Source organism: Lepus europaeus, chromosome 3, assembly GCF_033115175.1.
Source record: "Lepus europaeus isolate LE1 chromosome 3, mLepTim1.pri, whole genome shotgun sequence".
NCBI lineage: Eukaryota > Metazoa > Chordata > Mammalia > Lagomorpha > Leporidae > Lepus > Lepus europaeus.
In genome coordinates, this window is record NC_084829.1 from 53,233,178 (window position 1) to 53,251,951 (window position 18,774).

The 18,774-nt window shown below is 43.2% G+C and overlaps 1 protein-coding gene across 1 annotated transcript in view; it reads right to left on the bottom strand.

The window, feature by feature from the left end:
* CILK1 (ciliogenesis associated kinase 1) overlaps window positions 1-18,751 on the bottom strand; it is a 39,710-nt gene extending 20,959 nt beyond the window's left edge. The window contains exons 1-4 of the mRNA XM_062186280.1: window positions 18,651-18,751; window positions 15,030-15,084; window positions 8,269-8,390; window positions 7,188-7,267 (exon numbers count right to left, since the gene is read on the bottom strand). Of these exons, the coding sequence (XP_062042264.1) occupies window positions 7,188-7,267; window positions 8,269-8,390; window positions 15,030-15,084; window positions 18,651-18,751 (358 nt within the window). The remainder of the gene's footprint in view (window positions 1-7,187; window positions 7,268-8,268; window positions 8,391-15,029; window positions 15,085-18,650) is intronic.
* Between the last annotated feature and the right edge of the window lie 23 nt (window positions 18,752-18,774).

Below are 18,774 nucleotides of genomic sequence, written 5' to 3' on the forward strand. Positions count from 1 at the left end.
ACATGATTCCTACCCTGCCCACATCAATCAGATAGAACCTGGATTAAAATCATTTCAAAAGACAATAGTCTGGGGGCTGGTGCTGTGGGTTAAAGCTTCCACCTGTGTTGCTGGCATCCCATATGGGTGCCGGTTCAAGTCCTGGCTGCTCGTCTTCCAATCCAGCTCCCTGCTATGGCCTGGGAAAGCAGTGGAAGATGACCCAAGTACTTGGGCCCCTGCACCTACATGGGAGACCTGGAAGAAGCTCCTGGTTCCTGGCTTTGGATCAGCTCAGCTCTGGCCATTGCAGTCGTTTGGGGAGTGAACCAGTAGATGGTAGACCTTTCTCTCTCTCTGCCTCTCCTCTCTGTAACTCTGTCTTTCAAATAAATAAAATGATTCTTAAAAAAAAAAAAAAAAAAAAAAAAGACAATAGTCTTAGGAGTATCGAAAACATACACCACAGCAGAAAAAAACTGCTTGTTTAGAAAACAAAGGGTTCACCAGTATGATCTACTCATATTTGAGATTCAGGTGTGTGCTGCAACATGTGTTTCAATGTTAAACACTTTTGCTTTGCTTAAGGAAGCAGAGAGGGACAGCTCTATGTCACACTGTGAAAGGTAGAGATGTTACAGGCCCTTCTCTCTGAACCTGAGTACAGCTCTATCATTTTCAAGTACATTAACCATTTTTCATTAATTACATGGAAACACTTTAAGGATAAAAGTTATGTTTATATTTCTCCTAAATAACTAGCACAGTGGCAAGAGCATGGGGGTCTCATAATATATTCTTGTTGACTTCAATAGGGAGCATGAAGAAGCTTAGTGGTGACAAATCCACCTGAGCAAGGTCAACAAAGACCAGACCTGGAGGGAGGGCAGCTAAGCACTGAGAAAAAAGCAATGACCCTGATGTGGTACAGGGGACAAAAACAGGCTCAATGCTGGAAGGCCTCACCATGGGTAACATTCAGCGGGACTAAACCTATTAGTCAAGGTTATTTCCCAGCCTGTCTCGGCTGTGGAGGCAGGGGAAGGGGACCATGATGTAGTCATATGTGGAGACGCACTAAATGCCATGAATCACGTAAAGCAACAATGTTATTTGTTTATTTTATTTACTTGAGAGGCAGAGTTACAGACAGAGAGGGGAAAGAGACAGAGAGAAAGGTCTCCCCTCTGCTGGTTTTCTCCCTCAAATGGCCGTAATGGCTGCAGCTGGGTCATACATGAGTATGCATATGCATATGTATAATATAGGTGTGTAAATATGTGTGTGAATTTGCATACATACTATGTACACACACATATTCTATTGCTTTATTCTGCTATTGTACTGATATATAAATACTGGCATTCCTCATAGCAATTCCTTGACGTATCCTAATCAAAGTAAGAGTAAATGAAACTTAAATTATAGTGGGAACCACACTTTAGGTTGTCAACTCTATGAACGCAAAGATGAATTCAGTATTAGTCAAGAATGACCTTTAAAACGAAAGAAAACAATTTCTCATATGGACAAATTTGGATGGTGTATTATCAGCCTAATTAAATAAAGATTACCCACACAACCAGAGTGGGCGAAGCCTGTTCTTAGACTTGGTAAGACTGAGTCACTGTATATAGACCCTCTGTTCCACAGAGCTCCCTCAAGCTCCCAGAAGCCCTGACTGTATGTTCTCTCCTGGATGTGGCTTAAGAATGTGTAAAGACATGAGAAGTTATTAGAAGGTGATCTTTTGTCAATGCTCCTAGGATTCCTGTGACCCCTGAAAATAAATGAATTGCAAGACCACGGTCCCTGTTCCTAAAACTCGGAGTATCACCACACTCCAGTGGAAAGAGAAGCGGCAGACGTCATCTTCTTACTGAACAGATGGGAAAACTCAGCCACAGGAGAGGCAGTAGGAATGTGTCACAGCTGTTGCAGTGTCAACCTCTCCTCTTCTCCCTCGATCTATGTAGCTAAATCTTGATTTGTAGGTCTGAGCCTCTCAAACCCAGATTAAAGCTGCTTTTCCTCATGGACTCCCTTTTGTCTCCTCTAGCTGGGCTAAATATTATTTCCAAACTTATGTGTCATTTCCCTTAAAACGAGTCATCTGCCTTGCAGCCCTCACCCCACTGCAACCCCCTCTGCCACCATCCACGACACCCACCTCAACAATCTTGCACCTTCCCCTGTTCGGTTCATCTCGTCACACTGATTTGCACTAGATCTGGCCATCATCCCTGTGCTCCAGACCTTGTCCTTTGCACAGTCCCTGAGTCACACTCCTGCAAACACCAACCACCTCCTCCCATCACGGCTAAGTCTCCTTTAATCCTCCTTCCACAGAGAGCCTGGGCACTAATGAAGTGAGAAGAGGGAAGATCCCATACCCCATTGGCCCTCTAAGTAGCTTCCCTTTCAATAGATCATACTTCAGGCCCAAAGCAATCAGAAGGAAAATGGTTATGATAGGAGACAAATAGGCAGGAAGCTAACTAGGTGTGATGACCTGGGACTCCTGACCCCTGCTCTTGATGCTGTCTCTTTAACTATCAATTTGCTAAACATACCTTCCCAGGATGCAGCTGTCACACCCAGGACCAGGGCATATGCTAAGATCCCACCCCGTTTGTATATCCAATTGGTGTGGCACTCCCCTCCTTATAAAAAGAGGTGGAAGGCAGGGAAGAGCTCTCTTTCCACTATGGACCTGGTTTAGAGGCACCTCTCTCACGTGGAACACGCTGGCACACACGGCCCTTGCTCTCTGTGCGTTCTTCCTCCACAGAACTAGGATGAACCTCACCACACCCCCTCTAACCCACTCTCGGCAGGACCTTCCCAATTAGAGGAACCATTTTCAGTTTCTCCTTTCTCTCTAGTTTATGAGCAATTCTTTGGCCTGCTTATGTTGGGTATTTCTCAGGGTGGGGCGACCTACATTTGAGCATAAATGCGTGTTTATTTCCTCACTGCCGAATAAACTGTGTTTCTATTTGCATACCATCCCAGTATCCACTTAGTATGTCTATCTCTGCGAGAAACAAGAACCTGGATCAAAAATTGATATATTCATTGCCCACATCAGCTAGGGGAAAAAATGAGCTGCAACAGACTTTAAAAAATAACTGATACGAACTGTATCTGTCAGTTGACATATGCTGTTGTCTGTTAAGACTATCAAATATATGCCTTTATAACAAATACATGAATAAATCTACCCCTCTGTTAATTACTGAATAACATAGCAATTGTTATCAACTTTATACCCATGAGTTTTATTCCTTGGAAATTAAAGGCATAAGGCCCTTACAGTCACATGGTTACTTTTTAAACCCAACTATGTCCATATGAGAGGAAATATATCACAGTAGTATAATAACACAAGTCTTATTACTAGAAAACTGTGTCGATGGACCGCCCCAGTGGCCTGGTAAGTGCTCAGGCAGACACGGCTCCACTTACTGCAGGAAAGAATGAAGGCTCCTGAGGTGGCACTGAAATTCTGATGTTTACCACATCCTGCTGATGTGTGCACTGTGGCCTGCTTCTTCCTCGGGGTTCTCAGTCACAATGGAAACCCTTGGGGGCCGGTGCTGAGGCACAGCAGATAAAGCTGCTGCCTGCAATGCCAGCATCGCATATAGGTGCTGGTTCAAGATCCGGCTGCTCCACTTCCAATCCAGCTCCCTGCTATGGTCTGGGAAAGCAGTGGAAGATGGCCCAAGTGCTTGGGCTCCTGCACCCACATGGGAGACCTGGAAGAGGCTCCTGGCTTTGAATCAGCCCAGTACCGGCTGCTGTGGCCATTTGGGGAGTGAACCAGTGGATGGAAGATCTCGCTCTCTCTGCCTCTGCCTCTCTGTAACTCTGCCTTTCAAATAAATAAATAAATTTGAAAACAAAAAACAAAACAAAAAAACAAACAAACTTTGTAGCGAGGTCATTCCCAATCATGCAACAGCCAAGTGCTCTGATGGTAAGAATCTTTTTGTTCAAAACTGTTTGGCTTCCAGAAGACAGACCAAACCTTCAACTTAATTGCAGGGTCCCACATGCCAATCAAGAAACAGGGATTTTCCTTTTCACACTGGCAGAAAATTTGTTGCACATACTTTCTCATTAATAACCCTTGGGTAAATAAATAAATAAATAAATAAAGGAAGCTACAATGAAGGCTTTCTGTACTTTCTACCACATTCTTTTACATGCGGCTCTGATATGATTACATGGAAAAAAACAATATTTGAATGCTATGACTTTATAGAGCATGCCTTCCCATTGTGGGAACTGCAATTGAACAGATATTCCTGAACTTAAGCCCACAGTGCTTTTACCAAGAAAGCTAAGAGGACAGCAAAGAACCAAAAAGCAAGGGACTATCTCAGGGTCATGCATGGTAAGTCAGTGGTGAAACACAAAAGCAGAGAATCACCTCTTGCCACATAACATTGTCCTGTCCTTCCAGCTAATCAATACATTCTGTTACCTGCATGGGTATCTGGGTATTTTTAAGGGCAGGTCAAGGATGAAAGAGACAGTTTGAGTTAACTGTTTAATTCCTACAAAGTACATATGCTTTGGCATTGCCTAATAAGCACCAAGTAGTTGCTACTCCCTGTGTGGGTAAAATACTCAGCGACGCGAAGTATGACCATAGCAACTACCTGCAGCACTGTTCGCTCTCAAAGGAGCCTGCTCCCTGGGGGCAGAACGCACCTTGTCACAGTGAGAATGAGCTCCAAGGGAAGAGACAAGTCTGTGGAGTGTTTTAGATATTTTTCGTTATTACTGGATAGAAGAAATAATGCGGAGTCACTAGTGCATTTAAAGTCAAATCAATTCCACATGAAAAATCATAAAAAGCTTTCAAAAATCACTTGTCAATAAAAATGGAATAGGGGTTATAAAATTAGTATCTATCCTATTTACAATTATGATTTTCTTCACCTCTTATTCTCTTGTTGTCTTTGAGAATACACAGGTTTTTCCAGGAAAGCAGATGGACATAAACTACTTGTACAATCAGAAGTAACCAGGAGGGACAGCAATGTGGCTCAGAAGGTTAATCCTCTGCCTGCAGTGCTGGCAACCCATATGGCTGCTCCTCTTCCAATCCAGCTCTCTGCTATGGCCTGGGAAAACAGGAGAAGAAGGCCCACTGCATCCACGTGGGAGACCCGGAAGAAGGTGCTGGCTCCTGGCTTTGGGTCGGCACAGCTCTGGCCATTGCGGCCATCTGGGGAGTGAACCAGTGGATCGAAGACTTTTCTCTCTGTTCCCTCTCACTGCCTGTAACTCTATCTCTCAAATAAATAAATAAAACCTTAAAAAAAAAAAAAAAAAAGAAGTAACAGGAACTTTTTTTCTAGAATTGGCTCACAATCTGACTCAGTCTTCAAATGTCCATGCTGATTACTCAGCATGTACCAGAAGCTGACAGGGATTTGCACAGATAGTCTTTGTCTGTTTGTGCTCCATTTAGTCTCCAACCGTGAGGAATTACTTAAGGGTAAAAAGCAGGTGGGTAACAATCCAGGTATACACCAAGTCTTTTCTACTCATTGGCAATTCATGTCAAATCTGAACTGGCTTCAAGCCATTAAGCCTCCTCGCTAAGCAATAAAGCTCATTTGTTGGCACAACATTTCAATACCAACAATGTCTTTAGACTGACAATGGATTTCTGCCTGTGCAAAGCCGGTTGCTTTGCTCTTCTATCTGTATGTTAAAAAGACCTCAAATGACATCTGAGGGGACCTTTGGCTTCACCCATGGCTTCATGTATCTGGCAGCTCTGTGTTTACAAGAAGATATTGATCCAACTGGGTCTATGTCCAGTCAGTAGCAAAGATTGGCAATGCTCCAGCTAGCTGCTGGAGAAAAAAATATAACCTCAACCCCATGGTTGCTTAAAACCTTTCAAAAGCTCAGTGAGGAAAAAAGAGGGACAGACACTGCCTGAAGGCTATGTGGCCATCTGTTTCTCTGGATACTCATCTCTCCCTAGAGTCGCCAGGCCATGTCCACAGCAAACCATACTGGGCCTCAGTAGCAGTTTTTCCTCTGACCAGGTGATGTAACTGGCCTACCTGAGGAATACGGAATGAAACTGCCCTATATAATCTGCTTCTGTGTTTAGAAAGAAGTCACACTACCTACTGTCACCTCTAAAGGGACATGACCAGAAACTTCTCTCTAATCTCAGAATCAAGATTAGCTCTGCTATTCTTGGGCAACTGCTTTTTACCTCAGAGAAACTACCTGTGTTGTAACTGATCCTGTTTCACATTTTTCATGGTCTGACAACAAACACAAAAATCAAATCTGTAGCCTGCTTCTTCTACTAAAATGAAATTTGCTGACATGCATTTTGAGGACTAATCTCTCCCCTGGCTATATCCATAGCTTTGCCATTGTCCCCCTCATTCCCCCCCCCCTTTTTTTTTTAGTTTACTGATTTTTAACTTGTTTTATTTTCCCTGTTGCATGAATTCTGTTTGAACCACATTAAAGCTCTTTGGAAACAAGTGGGAATGTAAATATTTTAGCCCCCAAAAGAGATAGTTCCAAGGGGCCCAGTGGATGCCTGAGAGAACGGATTCAAACTTTATACAGGCTATGTTTTTTCCTATACATAATACCTATGATAAAGTTTAATTTATAAATGAGGCACAATAAGAGATTAACAACAGAAACTGATAACAAAATACAGCAATTATAACAACATGCTGTAATAGAAGTTATGTGGATGTGATCTCTTTCAACGTTTCTTATGTACTATGGTTGACTATGGGTAACTGAAGCCACACAGAGCAAAACTGTGGATACAGGGAGACTACTGTACCTTAGGAAAATGAGAAGACAGTGAAGTGATACTAGTTGGTGGGTTAAAATTCATACATGGAGCTTCTCAGAATTCTAATCTTGGGTTTCTCGTTAATGTACCAGTTAATGGTCAGGAATCATTCTGAGATCTATAACTAACATTTTAATGTTAAAGCCTAAAGAATGAAAACACACAGGCAAGACGAATAGCAAGGGATATTCAGAAATCAAGTTACAAAACACAACATATTCCAAAACCCACTGTCAACCTCTTCATTCTTTAGCCTTTTCTGGGAGTCAGTTCCAGAAGACATGAACGCTTCTGACTTGACAACATTTCACTGCTGTTCAAACATACAATCCTACAGATCACCTACCATGTTTGTGAATAAAGGCAAGTCCTTGCAGGATCTGAAACATGATATTCCTGATAGACGACTCAGGAAATAACTTATTCCTGTATGGGACACAGGAAAAGAAAAGTGATCAATTCAGGCTGACCTATGAAAACAAATGCCGCTTACATGTTGCACTGGTTAAACAGTAAGAAAGTAAGAAAACATTCACTTATACACTAATTTTTTTTACCAGATCCTTTGGTAGTAAATAGTAAAGAAAAACAACCATTTGCTCATATAGGGGAGTTATCTTATAAATACTAAACATGTTACAAAGGAGAAAGTATTACACATTTTATAGTAAACAATACAAAATCATTCCCTCTAACACAGCACATAAAAATCTAAAGGTCTCCTTCATGATATGAACTGAAACTTCAAAAACAATGTTAGTGGGGAAAACTTAAGGTCATCCAGATGAGAGCTTATGAGATACAGTGGATGCTAATATTTTCCCCCTGGTTGGGCAAACCACATGGTTTCACTGCAGTTATTGACCTTGAAGATGGTATTTGTTCACTCAAGTTGCTCTGAGAGATGCTGTGAATGGCATTCATTCTGCCACCATGAAAGCATGCCCTGGAGGCTCCCTGTGGTTCATTTCTAAAGTTCAAAATTATCATAGCAGGCTAAGTTCCTCATCAGTCTCCTCTTCCCAGCATGCAAGTACCTGAATGCTGTGGCATGACAGGAACTGAAACGAGTCTAGAACTTTTCAACAGAAAAAGTCTCAAAACAAACAAAGCGTGCAGGCCCCTGACTTGTAGTTGCTATGCTACACACAGGAGTGGAGAACTGCATTGGGACTGTGAGATCTGTGAGCTTCTTTGGGTGAAGAAGCCTTTAAAACAGGAAAGCAGCTGCACTGCACGTAGCTTCCCTGAGGCTACCAGAAGGCCTCCAGAGCAGGAATGTGGGTTGGGCCTCTTTTCCAGCCAGCAGCTTACAACAGATGCCCAGGAGCACAGAAAGAACTGCGAGAGTGCAATGAACAAAAGCAGAAAGAAAACACATCCACTTCACAATCTTTATTTCTAAGATCGTCATGAGCAAACTATACCTTTCTTTAATAAGCTGGTAAAGATTTTCCTTCATGTACTCGAAGATAAAATAAAGATGATCATTTTCCCTGATAACTTCTTTTAATTTTACTACATTGGCATGGTTGAGCTTCTTTAATGACTGGAAGGTAAGGAAGGAAAAACACACAAAAATTAGAGAAAAGCTGCTGCTGAAAAAGTAACCTGTGTATACTTAGGAAGAAACACCCAATGTTAGAACTATGGAAATGTCATACATTCTATTTTATTGACTGTTAAAACATTATTTCTCTGAAATCAATAGTAACTTTATCTAAAAAAAAAAAATACAAAACTATTTTAATGAACTGGCTAGAAAAAAAAGCATTTGACCAGTAACTGGCGTTTGAGGCCATCCCCAGCATCAGGCAATATGCCAGGGCTATTTTAAGCCCACTCCCTCCTGATGATAAAATTCAGCCTGTGGAAGTGGCCAGAGAGAAACCAATGAAGGAGGCTCTGGCTTTTTTCTAACACTGGAGAGTGCAGCTGCTCTGGGCTGAGAGCACTAGTTTCCATCCACTTTGAATAGGAAAATTGTTCAAACAAACTGAGCCTGACAGCCTGATTCTCAGGGCTTTTGTCTGACTCATGTGTGTCCCCAAAACACAGAATGCTCATTCTTACAATATGAGTTTTAACTACAGAGGAGGAAAGGAGATGTTGCATTGGAAAGACCCAGAAGGTAGATGAGAGCAGTCTCTCTGCCTCCAAGGTAACAAAGGCAGAAAAGTCAGGCAATGGACAGGAATCAGAGGGCGGCTGAGAACACAGAGCCTGGCCTTCTGATCACTCACACCCACACTTAAGGAGTTCCCTCTTCCTGGAGTATGTGAGTGCGGCCACTCATGCACTCGTTTCTATTTGCATCATCAGTTCTCTCAATGAGGAACACTTTTGTGTTAGTGAATAATAATCCTGCTTATGGTCAACAAACAGAGATACTCAACTGTTGGTCTGTTTGCCAAACTATCACAATTTGATGGACTGTCTCTCCTTCAAGGAAGTGTTCAACAATCACTTTGGAAAGTAAGTTAAGCCCTTTAATTCGTTTATCTTTATTTTATTTATTTGAAAGGCAGAGCAAGACAGAAAGAGATGGAGATCTTCTATCCACTGATTCACTCCCCAAACACCTACAACAGCCAGGGCTGGACAAGGCAGAAGCCAAGAGCCAGGAACTCCATCCAGGTTTCTCACCTGGATGACAGAGACCCAAGTACATCAGGCACCATCTGCTGTCTCCTTGCGTGTGCACTAGCAGGGGGCTGGATCAAAACTGAAAGTACGGCTCAATCCTAAGCACTCTGATATGAAGATGTGGGTGTCCCAAGCAGCAGCTTAATTCACTGCACCACAACAACCACCCTAAACCCTTTAATTTAAAAAGCTTTGTTCTCATGGAGAAATGAGTCCAATGTAAGTGGCAAAGCCTTCTTTATCTTTAAATTTCTGGAAAAAGAATATCCCTTTTATACAGCAAGATGAAAGTGTTAAAATGGGCACTGAAATCAGAAGGATGCTCGGTAATACGGTACGTACCTAACGGCCAGAGCTTGGGAATGTAACATGATCAAGTGACTTTAAGCAACAGGGGGAGAGGAGAGAAAATATGGTTGTGACTGAGAACAAAATCAGACTGCTCTGGAGCCTCCTCCCTGAACACCAAGTTCCCGCCAGGACACTTTTCTGGCAGGAAATGCTCAGCAGCCTTGGCCAGAATCTTCTAGAATGACACAACTGCGCTGATGACTTCTTTTGGTTGGTTGGATTCCTGGTTCCCCATGAGTAACAAACACAAACATTGCCTAACATGTTAATATTCACTGATTCTCACTGGCTGCGGCCATCTTTTCTGCCTGTTTGCTTAAAATGCATCAAAAGCAATGGCTGAGATAGCCCTCAGCGAGCAGCCTTGAGGCAAAAGCACTCAGAAAAATGAAGTCGACCCAGGGCTTTTCCTGAAAAGGATTCCAGGCAAGAAGTAGGGGACCTTCGGTTCTTAGCCTGAGTGTGTTTCAAGCACGAATTACTGGCCCAAATCGAAGACTGGCTCACAGCTCTTGCTTCTAAGAGAATCTCATGAGCAAGTTAACGACTATATTCATTTAATACAAAAAGAATTCATTTTGTGTGGGGACTCCGTGCGGCTCACTTTACAGAGATACATTTCTAGGAAAGCATCTTATTTTGGCTCAGGGAAGGTCTCCTAAGGAGGAGGAAAGGCAGGTCAGGTGTATCACAGCAGATAAGCAGAGGTCCAAGTGGCAAATGGTTAACCCCACGGATGAAAGTGGCAGTAGGATATTATCAGTTCTGCCCACCTTGGGGATTGATCAAATTCCTGAATCACAGAGAAATGTCACTTAACCACAGTAATAAGATCTGAGAAATATGCTGTTCGGGATTTCATGGCTGTGAGGACATCAGAGAGCCTACTTACACAAACCTAGGTCATATGGCATACTACACACCTGGGCCGTGTGGTTAAGCCTATAGCTCCTAGACCACACACCTGTAAGTATTTCAGCAAGTACAGCAACAGTATGTATGTACTTGTACACAGAGAAGGTACAGGAAAAATAGGCAATCGGAATTTTTCAGCTCCATTACAATGTTCTGACAGCACTGTATGCGTGATCCCTTGTTGACCAAAATGTCATTATATGGCTCACGACAATAATAAAACTACAACTTACTGGGCCCCAAGGATACCCTGGCACCTAAGACTCAGTGCCTGCTCTTAGTGAATACAACAGGTACAGAAGAGAATAAGAAAGATATTGTTATGTTAACTGTCAAAGGAAGCACAGGAACAAGAAACACCAGAGATTGTTCAAGCAGGAGTAAACACTGAGTGGTGAGGGCATCTCGCGAGATGTGCCTGGAAGGAGGAGTTACACCCAGAAAAATTCACTGGGAAGGACATGCTTCACCAGAAGGCGAGCCTGCCAAGGCAAGGTGTGGAGATGCAGTAGCGGACTGTCGTCTGGGGGCCGCAGGAGGAGAACTGCCCAGGCCTGGCTCCGAAGGAGGAAGACTGCGGCTGGAAAAGTGGGCAGGGCACAGCCAGTGTGGATGCCAGACGTACACTCATCTGGCAAATCCGCCAGCTTCCCGAGAATTGCGGAGGGAGGTGTCTGATCTGATTAGGTTGAAGACAATGGTGCTGAAGGAATGTCTGGAAGGGAAAGCAACAAAAGGAAAAAGCTCAATGGGGGAGAGGGCTGAGAGGTTTCTGGATGAGTTTGGCAGTCACAATCACAGATTAAAGAGAGGGAGCCACTGGAAAGGAAGAGTTTAAAGGTATGAGGAGGAGGGCAATAGTTGGAGTAAGGCTGTAAGGATAGAAGTTAAGATGGTTAAAAAAAAAAAAAAAAAGACAGCAGTGAAAAGAGTAGGCAGGACACAGGCAGCCTAGTACCTCAGAATGGCATCTAGAACATGTCACAAAAACCAATGCTTGGCCGGCGCCGTGGCTCAACAGGCTAATCCTCCGCCTTGCGGCGCCGGCACACCGGGTTCTAGTCCCGGTCGGGGCACCGATCCTGTCCCGGTTGCCCCTCTTCCAGGCCAGCTCTCTGCTGTGGCCAGGGAGTGCAGTGGAGGATGGCCCAAGTGCTTGGGCCCTGCACCCCATGGGAGACCAGGAGAAGCACCTGGCTCCTGCCATCGGAACAGCGCGGTGCGCCGGCCGCAGCGCGCTACCGCGGCGGCCATTGGAGGGTGAACCAACGGCAAAAAGGAAGACCTTTCTCTCTGTCTCTCTCTCACTGTCCACTCTGCCTGTCAAAAAAAAAAAACAATGCTTCATGTATTATAATTATGTCTAAGTGCTCACAAAAGATGTATTATTCTTGGGTGCTTCTTTAAAGTCAATTAAGCTGAGTGAAATTAACTTCAAGATGCAATGACTTTGAATAGCCCTTGTCTCGACTATTGAGTAACAGTTTTTTTGTAGTTGATTTTTTTTGTGTGCAAATTGTTGAACTCTTCACTTAATATAGAGTTGGTCTTCTGTGAACAAAGTTAGTAAAAAATGGATTTTAGTGGAAAATGGGACTGGGAATGGGAGAGGGAGGAGGAGGAGTAGTGGGAGGGCAGGTATGGTGGGAAGAATTGCTATATTCCTGAAGTCGTGCTTAGGAAATGCATGAAGTTTGTATTCCTTAAATAAAAAGTTAAAAAAACAAAAAACAAAACAAGCTTCAAAGAAATTTGTCCCAAGGTCCCATCCCCCCCCCCCCCCCCCATGACATCTCAGGAGCAAGGATGCCCCTCCTCACAGCTGGCTATCAGATGCAGAAACTGCCTGTAGTACACAGGCTCTCCAGAGAAAGACACGGGCGGGCAGACAGGCAGGCATGGAGGTGAGAAGACAGTGCCACAATCAACTCCAAAGCGCAGGCTTCCCCTCCATTTCCTTTCACTGCTGAGATTAAGGAGCCGGCAGGGCACAGGGAGTGATGGTGACAGTGATCCTTTCCCTGCCCCTTCTGAGTCAGCAGGCAGCAAAGTCGGACAAGGAACCTTGCTCAGCAAGGTGCCTCCTCTCTGCCCCTTTTTCTTCCCCTTCCCTCTGAATTCATTGGTTGGCTGTGGTCCAGTGCTGTGTAAATTTGTCAGAGGATCGAAAAGGTCAGCTAGAGATGGAAGAATCCCAGAAGGCAGCAGATGCAGCATCTGCATGGGTAAGAAGAATGACTGGGAAGTGTCGTGGTCATTAGTTAGAGGAGCAGTTCCTTCCACTCTCTTGCCCAGGCAGCCACTTGTTTCCCAAGACACCATGTGCTGATAGTTTTTCTCAGCTGTGCATATGAGTAATGTTCCTTTCATGAGAATGAGTACTGTTAGTTGTACAGAAAAGAAAAGGTTTAACATCCAAGTCAAGGATATCTCTCAGAACCACACAGAGCCAATGACCTTGGATCATCCTTTGTTTTTAATCTCTGCTGTTTGAGGTTCTTCCAGAGCATTTATTCTCTAGATAAGAGATTAGCAAACTATAACCCATGGGTGAAATCCAGCCCACCACCTGTTTTATGTATGATCCCTGATCTAAGAATAGCTTTTAGAGCTGAATATCTGCAATCAGTTTGATGACAGGGAACACTCAGAGTCCTTAGAATGCCGTTGTCCTCATTGGAAGACATATAATACAAAAATTGTACTTAATGATCACTATTATATTTTCCATTTTGCAAATAAAATTTTATGAGTATGGACTTATGTAATAATCTCATTATTATGACCTATTGGCCCCTGAAGCATAAAAGATTTACTACTTGGGTCTTTATAGGAAAAGTTTTAGATTCCTGCTCTAGACGTTTAACCCCTCTGCCATGCCCCGGGTCCCCTTGGAGGAAAAGGAAGGAGGGTTCAGTATTCTATGAGGTGTCCCAAGCAGGGCTTGCTGAAGAGACTGAGAGCTGCTGAGAGGCTCCTGCAGTGCACCAGGAAGAGAATGACACTTGTAAAACACAAAGTGGTCAATCTACTCTGATGGAGACAGCAGCAGAACTGAGAAAGAATCCGGAGAAGAGGCGGGCAGGGGAAAAGAAATGGAATGGCTCCAATCAGGGGCTGAATAAAAGTGAAGCTATGTCCTATGTGATGCTAATAGAGCTCTATTCTAGCTTGATCAACAAACTCCCACCACAAGGGAGTCTGTGGTGTAGTTTGTAGTGTAGCCGTTAAAGCTACTGCCTGCAATGCTGGCATCCTATATGGGTGCCAATTCATGTCCCGGCTGCTCCACTTCCAATCCAGCCCCTTGCTAATAGCTTAGGAAAAGCAGCAGAAGATGGCTCAAGTGTTTGGGCCCCTGCCACTCACACGAGAGACCCAGAAGAAGCTCCTGGCTCCAGCTTGGCCTAGTCCTAGCCGTTGCGGCCATCAGGGGAGTGAACCAGAGGGTGGAAGGTCTCTGTCTGTCTGTCTGTCTCTCCCTCCGTCTGTAACTCTACCTTTCAAATAAATAAGTAGGGGGCCAGCGCTGTGGCACAGCGGGTTAACGCCCTGACCTGAAGTGCCGGCATCCCATATAGGCACCAGTTTGAGTCCTGGCTGCTCCTCTTCTGATCCAGCTCTCTGCTATGGCCTGGGAAAGCAGTAGAAGATGGCCTAAGTCCTTGGGCCCCTGCACCTATGTGGGAGACCCGGAAGAAGCTGCTGGCTCCTGGCTTCTGGCCCTTGCGGCTATTTGGGGAGTGAACCAGCAGAATGGGAGACCTCCCTCTCTCTCTGCTTCTCCTTCTCTCTGTGTAACTCTGACTTTCAAATAAATAATTCTTAAAAAAATTTTTAAAAATAATAAATAAATCTTTTAAAAACTTTTTATTACCAATAGCAGACTGCAAATTATTAGAGCAAGAAACTAAAATAAGTACTACTATTATATCTAGGAAAAAACTCAACAAATAGATATTCCTTTACATTAATAATTAAAACATCTTTAGAGGTAATAACAATTCACTAAATCAACATTCAATTTGCTTATATTGAAATATATTAACATAAGAGATCCATTAAAGAGTTTTCTAGTAACAATATATTCACAATATAATAACATAGCAATCTCCTACATGCAGTCATAAGCCATATAATGTTGTCAACTGCCATTTTTTAGGACTTTTAGTCAAAAATTTCAAGTGGAATGACCATATGAATTAGAAATCTAACCATATGTTAAGATATTTTAATCAGTCATACATAAATTATTGCATGGTATATTAATAAATACCTTGACCTCCCGAAGGTTCATACATTCCTCCCAGGAATAAAACTTTCTTTTCATTCTAAAAGAGAAGAAAGAAACAAATAACATGCTTATTCTCAGTAATAAGCTAAACTTTTTTTTTTTTTTCCAGAATATAATGGACAGTGCTTAAAGTTGGTTTCAATTTTATCAAGTATTATATAGGTTGGGAAAACTTATATGCAAGATGGACTTATAGAAAATGTCTGGGACCAGAAGGATTTCAGAATTTTTTCAGGTTTTAGTATATTTGCAATATACATCATGAGATATTTTAGTGATGGGATCCAAATCGAAACATGAAATTGATTTGTGTTCCATACATATCTTACAGGCATAGCCTGAGGTAGATTTTACATATTCTTACTGTGCCTGCATTTTGATTTGTCACATGAGATTAGGTGTGGAATTTTCTTTTGTGGTGCCACACAGGAGCTCAAAAAGTCTCAGAGTTAGGGGCATTTTAAATTTCAGATTTTTGGATTGGAGATGCTCAACCTGCATTACCCAAAACAGCATTTATTTTAAAGTCTGGCAGTGCAATCAATCCTAAGTCATACATTTTCCATCAGCAATGGCATGGCACAGTACAAGAGGCCTGGATTGCTGTCTTGTTCTACCACTAATTAGCTGACTTGCCCTGGGGGGAAATTCCTCAGGCTGACTCCATGTAGCCTGAGCTGTCCAACAGACTGTGTTGGCGGAAATGTTCAGTGTTGTCTGGTAAGGTAGCCACAAGACACGTGCGATATTGAGCATTTGAAATATAATTAATGCAACATAGAAACTGAAATTTTAAATTTTAATTGAAAATTTTAATTTTAATGCCACACACACATGGTTACTACTACACATGGTTACACACTACTATTTTGGACAGCACAGTTATAGACTCTCCAGGGCAGGGGTCAGCAAATTACAGCCCACAGGTCAAATCCATCCCACCATCGGTTTTTATATAGCCCATGAGCTAAGAAGAGCATGTGTACTTTTAAATGGTTGGGAAAAACAAAAGAAGGATAATGTACGATGACATGTAAAAGTGATCTGAAATCCAAATTTCAATTTCCATAGTTGATGTTTTATTGGAACATAACCACAACTCCCTCATTCATTTATGTGTTGTCTGTGGCTGCCTTCACGCTACATAGTAGAACTGAGTTGTTACAACAGAAACCATATGGCCTGCAAAGCCTAAAATATTTACTGTCTAGCCCTTTACAGAAGTTTGCCAACCCCTTGTCTAGAGGCTGAGGGGAGAGAAAGAGAGCATTATTAGCTAACCAGAAATCCAAATTTCAGTGCATTTCCATCACACCCTCTGATCTGAGTCTTTCAGCAGCCCTGTGAAACAAATGGGACAGGGGAGGAAACTGGGAAGGTACACAATTCTCCCACAGTCTCACTGCCGGCTAACGACAAACTCAATTCCATCTCTCCAGCTTACTGCGACACTCTGTCCCTGTCACAGTGTTTTCTTGTGCCACGGTCAATTCTTTTACTCATGTTCCAAATACAATTATTTAGCCCCCTCTATGTGGGCGGGTGCTTCATCAAGCCCTAGGGATACAATGATGAGGAAGTCATCCTTCAAGGAATGGACACTGTGGCAAGAGGCAGACAATAATTTTCTGTACTAAATGCTATGAAGGGAAGGTAAAGGGCACTATGAGAAAGGACTCGAGGGGACCTAACTGCTCTGGGATATCAGAGAAATACCCCTCTACGAGTGATCTTTCAACTGAGAGGGATGAACAAAATTTAGCTAGGTGGGAGACATGAATGGATAGGAGTCAAGGTTGAAGAAAACAGGCAGGGGCCAAATGATTCAGCTACTTGGAGGTCACATGGAAAATTGACAGTAAGACACTGCTTAGTTTGGACTCCAGCAAAAGCAGAGCCTGAGCAAGGACCTGGGTGCAGACAGATTGTGTAGAGGTGATTCCAGGAAATCAGGGCAAAGAGCAGAAAAACTGGGAAAAGAAAGATGCGTAGCTCAACAGAGGGCACTTGACTGGGTTGACGTCCAGGTGAGCAGCTGAGGCTCAGGCCCGTTAAGGAACTTTCAGGGAGCTGAGCACAATGCACCTTGGTCGACAGCCTTCCAGGTACACCTGAGGTGGGACACGGCGGCAGGCACAGCACTGTATACTACAGTTGCACAGAAGGCAGATGGGACAAGGGGGTGTGATGGGCCAGCAGGGCAAAAAGGGTGTCTGACACTAATGGCTTTAGTTGATTAGATTCATGTGCTTAAGATAACCCTTTCAGTCTGATATCAACAGGGGAAAGAATGGAAGCCAAGAGTCATATGGAGAACTAAGTTGAGATGGTAAATGGTAATTGGTTGAATGGGAGGTTAGCAATGGGAATACAAAAAATAGAAGGATTAGATAAATATTTAGTAGAGTTAACAGAACTCAATGACCAAAGGTGGGACACAAGGGGAGGGGAAGCAAGGAAGACTCCCAGGTTTTGAAGGGATGGTAGTGTCATTTATCAACATAGGGCACACTGAAGGAGAATCAAGTTGGCACAAGACAGAGTTTGCTGAGTATGAGTTCAGTTCATACATGATGAATCTGAAAATGTTTGCAGGACATCCAATTGGAGATGCTGAGAAGGCAATTGGGCATAGATGGATACAGTAGACAGACTCTAACACAGTTTTCAAATATGCCCACCACCTGGCACTCACAACCTTGAATAACCTCTTCTTCAATGACCCACTTCTAACGGATAGACTGCAACAACTGCAAGATGTCACTACTCTGACTAGCTAACAAAAGCAAAACGATGACTTCCATCTTTATGGAAGACTCTTCATATTTTCTTGACTGCCATGCCTTGATGAGGATAGTTGCCATGTAGTGAGCTACCTCCAGCCAACAGCCAGTAGGCAACTGACGCCCTTGATTCAACAAACTTCAAGGTACTGAATGCTGACCACAATTCAGTGACTTAGTTAAAAAAAAAAAAAAAAATGGGCCCTTTCCCAGTCCAGTCTTTAGATGAACCCCCTGTGCTAGCTAACACATTGAATGCAGCTGCATGCTGTGCTGACCCTGAAGCACAGAATTCAGCTAAGCTGTGGCTGGGCTCCTGATCCACAGGAACTGAGAGACAGTAAGTGTGTGCTATGTTGAGCCACTACATCTTGGAGTGAATTTTTATGCAGTAACAATTAACTAATAGAATGGGTCTGGACTCGGGCTGCAATGACCAAGTGAAGCCGGCGTCCAGGACAGCAGTCACGAGACCACCACTTGAATAAATGACCCCAATTAAGCCACTTCATTTCTCAGAGTTTCAGTTTCCTCTCCTGTAAAATGATGTTCAACCTGCTCAACTCCACCTCACAATACAAGAAAACACTTTGAAAACTAGTGCTACATGCACAGTGGCAAGTCTAAAGCAGGAATGTTTTATGACCTCCAACATGAGCATTACAGCCACAGATCCGATTATCTAAGGTTTTTCTCTACACCCCCCACTCACTCCCCTTTAGAAATATTTCAAAGATGGGTAACGGAGAGAGTGAAGTTAAAAATATCATGACAACATATAGTGGAAGATGAATTCACGAAAGTGGAGGATAAGACTCACTTTTTGATAGCAATAAGTTCCCCAGACTCAATGCTTCTTCCCAACAGGACGGAACCGTAGGTCCCATCCCCAAGCTGCTTGATCATTGTGTATCTATTCATGGTGTGCACACTCAGGCCAGATG